At 35.4% G+C, this 7500-nt stretch overlaps 1 protein-coding gene across 1 annotated transcript in view; it reads right to left on the bottom strand.

Moving 5' to 3' along the window:
- Nucleotides 1–5489, bottom strand: part of LOC107574505 (regulator of G-protein signaling 7-like) — a 14124-nt gene extending 8635 nt beyond the window's left edge. The window contains exons 1-4 of the mRNA XM_016260961.1: nucleotides 5407–5489; nucleotides 2768–2874; nucleotides 1112–1163; nucleotides 323–387 (exon numbers count right to left, since the gene is read on the bottom strand). Coding sequence (XP_016116447.1) covers nucleotides 323–387; nucleotides 1112–1163; nucleotides 2768–2874; nucleotides 5407–5437 — 255 coding nt within the window. The 5' untranslated portion in view covers nucleotides 5438–5489. The remainder of the gene's footprint in view (nucleotides 1–322; nucleotides 388–1111; nucleotides 1164–2767; nucleotides 2875–5406) is intronic.
- Between the last annotated feature and the right edge of the window lie 2011 nt (nucleotides 5490–7500).

Genomic DNA, 7500 nt, shown 5'->3' with positions numbered 1-7500 from the left:
ACTCTTCTGGGCTGTGACGTCAAAGGCAGCCGACATTCCTACGGTGGCCGAGAAGTGCAAAACAAATCACAATTCTGAAAACAAAATAAGAAATTACAAATGCAAATGCAAGTCTAAAAATTTTTATTTTGTTTTCAAATTTGTCGTTGTGTTTTCTGAATTGTTATTTAGTTTTTTAGACTTGCATTTGCGTTTGTAATTTGTTATTTTGTTTTCAGAATTGTGATTTGTTTTGCACTTCTCAGCCACCGTAATAAAGCCTGTTTATTCACAGAATGAGATTTTCATTAATGCAAATCAAACAGAAAAGAGAGATGCTCACAGCTTCATAATCGGCCAACTCCAGACGAGCTTTATTCTGCATTGTTCGTTTACAGAGGTACACCGCTGCAGACAGACAGACAGAGACAGTTTTAGCTGTTTTAGATGTGATGAAAGTCTCTGTCTGCAATATAAACCCGACGATGCTTCACTGCACTGAAACTGTAGAAATGCATTTGATCTGATATGACATTCAGATTCAAGGACAGTAAATAAGCTTTATATTATACACAGACACACACATTCAGACTCATAAACATGCGATATAAAGCAGTGGCTCTCATCCAGGGGTCCGGGGTCCACTAGAGGGCATCAGCACACTTCCAAACGCCCGCAAGATGACTTCAGTGATTTCAAATAAGACAAAACAAGCACTAAAATAAGCTAAAACAGCTGAAAATCAAGATGTAAACAAACATCGTATTTCTTATTTTAATTCATTATTTTTATTCACAAACTATCTAATGCTCCATCTAATGCTTTACTTGTCTGTGCACTATCATCTCTTTGAATTATCTTCATTTGGGGGCTTTTCATTTGATTAATGAATTATCATATCATATAATTAATCTGATGGAGATTATAATCAATGGACAGGTCTGTTTAAAGCTGGAGTGTGTCGCTCCGGTGCGGCGTCTCTGTCTCCGTCTCACTGATGAACATCAGGTAGAGTTTGTTGATCGATTGGTCTGATCTGGTCCGACACTTTCTCGTGTTTCAGGACGCCAGGGCTCAAGAACATCAGAGGAGGATAAAACACAACACCACACACACACACAGACGCTCTTACCATAGTCAGTGTTTTCTGGTTCCCAGCAGTTTGACGGCCAGAAGTACGGAGTCTGCGATCAAAACAGGGACACAGCAGTCAAAAACGCCTCAATGTTCACTTCAGGTCTCACACACACACACACATATGAACTACATTCACTACATAGGCAAAATAATGTGGCCACCTAAACATCACAGACACATGTTGAATGTTTAATCTCACACCTGCTGGAACCACATCTGAAGCACAGAATCCTCTAGAATCTCACTGTATGTGTAGAATTATGATTTGACCTTACTGGAGTCACTGGAATAACCAAACCTGCTCATTACCGCTAACGATACAGTGAATATCAACGGCATCATGAATATGAAGAATAAAGTCATGAATATGTGTCTGAATGTTAATGACACCATGAATATGAACAGTGAAATAATGAATATGAAAACTAAAATATGTATGTGAATATCATGAATATGCATTAGAATATCAATTCCATTTTGAATATAAATATGCAAAATCATTTGTATCAGATCATGAATGATAAATATGAACTAGAATATGAATGAAATCATGAAAATGAATAATCAAATCATGAATATGTATCTGAATATGAATAAGCATAAAACATTTAATTACTTCATGAATACGAATCAGAATATGAATGACATTATGAATATGTATCAGACCATAACGTGTATATGAATCAGAATATGAATGACATTAGGAATATTAATCAGACTATAATGTGTATATGGATCAGAATATGAATTACATTATCAATGTGCATCAGACCATAACATGAATATGAATCAGAATATGAATGCCGTTATGAATCTGAATTTGAATCAGAATATGAATGACATCATGAATATGCATAGACCATAATATGAATATGAATCAGAATATGAATTACATTATGAATATGCATCAGACCATAACATGAATATGAATCAAAATATGAATGCCATTATGAATCTGAATTTGAATCAGAATATGAATGATGTTATGAATCTGAATCAGAACATGAATGATATTATGAATATGCACCAGACCATAACATGTATATGAATCAGAATATTAATTATATTATGACTGTGCATTAGACCATAACATGAATATGAATCAGAATATTAATGACATCATGAATATGCATAGACCATAATATGAATATGACATGAATATGAATGACGTTATGAATCTGAATTTGAATCAGAATATGAATGACATTATGTATATTCAACAGACCATAACGTGTATATGGATCAGAATATGAATTACATTATGAATATGCATCAGACCATAACATTAATATGAATCAAAATATGAATGCCGTTATGAATCTGAATTTGAATCAGACCATGAATGATATTATGAATATGCATCAGACCATAACATGTATATGAATCAGAATATTAATTATATTATGAATATGAATTTGAGTGACATTATGAATATGCATGAGACCGTAACATGAATTTGAATCAGAATATGAATGACGTTATGAATCTGAATCAGATTATGAATGATGTCATGAATATGAATCAGAATATGAATGATCATGTTTCATCACACTAATGGAAACATCCACACATGTGAAGATCAGCGGTTCGGGTCTTCAGATGGCCACGAGTTTTTCAGCCAATCAGATGAGAGAATCTCAGAGCGTCTCACCTGAAAGCGGTAGAAGGTTCCGTCATCCTTCAGCATGAGAACGTGGTCTGATATGGGGAAGAAATAACCGTGAGCCGCCATCAGCGTCCCCAGATGAAGAGCCTCCACTGCAACACACAAACGCACAGAAATGCACACACACACAAACAAACACACACACACACAAACAAACACACACAAACAAACACACAAACACGCACACAAACACGCACACAAACACGCACACAAACACACACACGCACACAAACACACACACACACAAACACACAAACACAAACACACAAACGCAAACACACAAACGCAAACACACACACACAAATGGAGGTCTTGAGATATTTCAGATGAGATGCTTGTTGTCTATTGATTGCAGCAGTTGCAATCGTCTCATCTCATCTCTGTCTGGAGTCTTTTCATATTTCAGATATCATAAATGACCTCTGAGTAAATAATGCAGCTCAGCTCGATAATGCAATGGAATTAAAGGGACAGTTCACCCAAAACACAAACTCATCGGTTACATCACTACATATACGACTTCAGAAAAGACGTTTAGCAGAAAGTCCTTCTGAACGCTCAGCATCTCCTCGTGTTCCACAGAAGAACGTCAGACGAGTTTGAAATCACAGGCTGTGTGAATGATGACAGAATTAAATTGCTTGGATGAATTATTTCTAGACAACTAACACACACATTCCCCTTCCGTCAGACTCTGGATCAGCGCTTCTCAACCTTTTTGACTCCAAAGCCACTCCGAGCTCTAGATTTGCTTTCAAAACTTATGTTAATTTAAAAATCATTCAAATCATTACATTTCAGGTTTCCAGATGTTTTAAGAGCTGAATGTTTTTCAGGGATCCTGATCTATTTAACCAATGAATTTACATAACTTTTCCAGTTGGAAAATGATTTTTTAAAAACACAATTTCTACCAGAAAAACTATTTTAGCGCTTTGCAGAACTAGTAAAATGCATATTAATTATAAAATGCCCATAGCATATTAACATGTAGTCATTTACATGACATTTTTTAGGTCTAGAAATCACATTGTTCCTCATTTTTCCAGGTTTCCAAAAAACAGATTTTCCTGGTTCTTCAAAAGCAAAAACAGTCATTGAATGTGTTGAAATCCCCTGTTCCCATAATGCACTGCAAATGAAGCGCAAACAGAGCTGAATCTGGATCTGACTGACACTGAGACACACAGCTGGACTAACGGAGACTAAAGGCATTAAAAACAAATGCACAGAGGTGATGTGAATGCAGATGTGCATGCGTCATGTTTCTGTACCTGGTCATCTGCGCTTGTCACTGCTAACACAGATCCAGGGTTATTTTAGTATCACTGAGATACAACTTTTTAATTAATATTTTGAATTACTTATATATGGAAGCCTGTTTCCGCCACTGAATAAAAAATAAATAAGGTTATTGTGATTTTTTATCTCACAATTCTGACTTTTTTTCACAGAAATGCGAGATATAAACTCACAATCGGAAGATAAAAACTTGCAGTTCTGATTTTTCCTCGCAAACGTGAGTTTATATCTCACAATTCTGAGAAAAAAGTCAGAATTGTGAGGAAAAAGTCAGAATTGTGAGATAAATAGTCGCAGTTACCTTTTTTCCACATATATGAAAAATTTAAAAAAAATATATATTTTCATTTTAGTTAAAGTTTCAGTCATTTTTATTTTTTTTGTCATTACTTTCATTTTTTTGGTATAATATATTTAAGTACATCAAGATAAACTAAATGAAAATGAGAAACTAGCTTAAATACAAGTTTAAGTTTTTAATATTTTATTTATTTTTTTATATTTTATTATTTATTTATTTTATTCAGTTAAAGTTTTATTTGATTTAATTTTAATTATTTAGTTTTAGTTTCAGTTAACTATAATAAACCTGCTAAGAAAGTTTTGTAAAAGTATCCATTAAGTTATGAAAACATTACGTCTGAATGTCTAAACGTCCAGTTTTTTTTTAAATGTTTAAAAAAAAAGTTTTTTTCTTGGTTATCTGAACGTTAAAGAAAACATTACCGGAATGTTCCATTTTATCATTTTGCAAACTACTTGTGACTTGTTACTTTTGACAAATCAAATTTTCAGAACGTTACTTTTCTCTGAACATTCTGAAACTAGCATTAATGTAGCTTGTAGCTGAATGTCAAACATTCCATGAACAATTAATAAATAACGTTTTTGTAACATTTTGATAATGTGCCCTAGATAACACTGAACGAACGCTCTATTAACACTACTGGAAGAATGTTTGTTCAGAACGTTGAGAGAACCTTGCCACAACGTTCCCTGTTAAGAGTGCGTCTGATTGAATGGAAAGCAGCGTCTGATTTCATGAAGGTCATGTTGGGCTAAAAACAAATCAATGAAGCTCAGTGGATGTAAACAGCAGCGCTTGATTTCCTCCTCAAGCCGTTTATTTACGGCCGCATGATTGAATAATGACGAACGGTCTGAACGATCTGCCTAACGAGTTTACCGCGACACGAGCAGATTAGACAGGACAGATCCGCGGCTCTCCTCTCTGTCTGTAAGCTCTCGTGAGTTTGAGAGAGTGATTTCAGGAAAGACAGACAGTGTTTCACAGCTTAATATGATCTCAAATCTTACTGTACCTTGGTCTTCAATGTTCAGGTTCTTCTGCATCCACTGGACAATATCAGAGCCTGACAAACAGAAGAAAGCGCTTACTGACTGCATTCAGGTTATATGTTCGTGTTCACTGGGAACCGAACTCATCGTCCTGGTGCTTCTGCAGTATGTGAAGGTAAAAGTGAAGCAACACTCAAGAGTGAGTAGATCTGAATCTGACAGATTTTGAATCTCTGAAACTTGGAAAATGGGAAGATGAATGTTGAGATTTGCACTTTTTGCAATATTTACACACGTGACAGTCTGGATCTGCAGACAAACCCAACAGGTTTATCAAAAAAAAGGTCTACTGGTTTATAATACTTAAACTTAAAAAAAAAACTTCGATTCTCAAGGACTGCCAATTGCAAAAAATTAATTTAATTTTTTTAATTTAATTTAATTTAATTTGTCATGGGTTGGGTCAGTCAAACCAGCGATTCCCAGGGAATGCCAATTGCACTGCACTGCATAAAATAAACATTTTAGATTACAAAAAATTACAAAATTGCCAGCTGACTAAAATAAAATAAGTTGAAGTACTAAAATCAACTAAATCTGAAATACTAAAATTAAAATACATAAAAATGCAAAACAAAAGCAAATTCAACATATGAATAATGTTGTAGCAGTAGAAAACAGCACTGTTTCGCACTTGAGGTCTGAATAGCAGCAGATGACGATCTGGAGTAAAGCAGCACGTGATGAAGCGCTGACCTTGTGAACACAAACTCCCCTTTACGTTTGTTTCAGGACACAAATCCTTCAGGTAACGACGCCGCATTACTCCAGAACCAGCACGATTCTGAACTCAGGGTTTCTGAAAAGTAGGTTTTGGGGGCAGCCGGTCTGAGGATTTGTTCAACCGAGAGAAACTTCTGTGTGTTTCTGGAGATTTTGTGTCTTGCAGAGGCTTGTAGAAAAACCCCAGAGGCTGCGAGAGACATCTGCGTCTGAAAGAGCATCTTCAGGGACAAAGCAGAAACAAGAGCATCCTGTTTTTAATTAAAACAGTGACTCCAGACAGAGAGGATGTCCTGATATCATGCGAAAGTAGAACGAGATCTGAACCGAGAGATGATTCACGTTCCTGCTCTTATTGCGAATAAAGCCTCAGTCTAAAGAATATTCATGATCCTTTTCAGCTGATCATCAGTCAATCATCATCAGTCATAAAACACACTCCTCACCAACACATCTTGGAACTAAGCAACAGTTAGTTAAAGTCATTTGAAAACTAAAATAAAATATAAAAAAATGAAGTGAAATGAAAATTAAAAATAACATTTAATAAAATTTAATAAAATTAAATATTAGTAGAAATACTAAGGTCATGGGTTTGATTCCCAGGGAATGTCAAATTCTTAAATGTAAATAAAATAAAATAACTAACTATACAAAATAAAATAAATAAGTTTACTAAATCAAATAAATTACTAAATAAAAGCAGTTTAAGTGGAAGTATTAAAATTATTTAAACTGAAATACTAAAATAAATTAAATTTAAAAAAAAAATTTTTTTAAGAAAATATACAACATAAAAGCAAATGTAAAATATTCATAAATACTATAATACTATATAAATAACCACCTGTCATAATAAAAACACACTTCTCACCAAACCATCTTGGAACAAAGCAAAAAAATAAAATTGAATAATATTTGTGTGTGTGTGTTTGTTTGTCTCTCACACACACTCACTTTCACTTTCACTCTCTCTCACACACACACACACACACACGCTCACTCTCTCACTCACTCACACGGTCACACTCACTCACACGGTCACACTCTCACGCTCACTCACTCTCTCACGGTCACTCTCTCACTCACACGGTCACACTCTCACGCTCACTCACACGGTCACACTCTCACGCTCACTCACACGGTCACACTCTCACGCTCACTCACACGGTCACACTCTCACGCTCACTCACTCACTCTCACGCTCACTCTCTCACTCACTCACACGCACACACTCACTCACACGCACACACTCACTCACACGCACACACTCACACGCACTCACACTCACGCACACACACTCACTCACTCACTCACACACACACACACACACC

This window comes from Sinocyclocheilus grahami, unplaced genomic scaffold (genome assembly GCF_001515645.1).
Source record: "Sinocyclocheilus grahami isolate Dianchi unplaced genomic scaffold, SAMN03320097.WGS_v1.1 scaffold2254.1, whole genome shotgun sequence".
Lineage (NCBI taxonomy): Eukaryota > Metazoa > Chordata > Actinopteri > Cypriniformes > Cyprinidae > Sinocyclocheilus > Sinocyclocheilus grahami.
The sequence above is the reverse complement of the archived record's forward strand: the minus strand, read 5'-3'. Positions and strand labels throughout refer to the sequence as shown.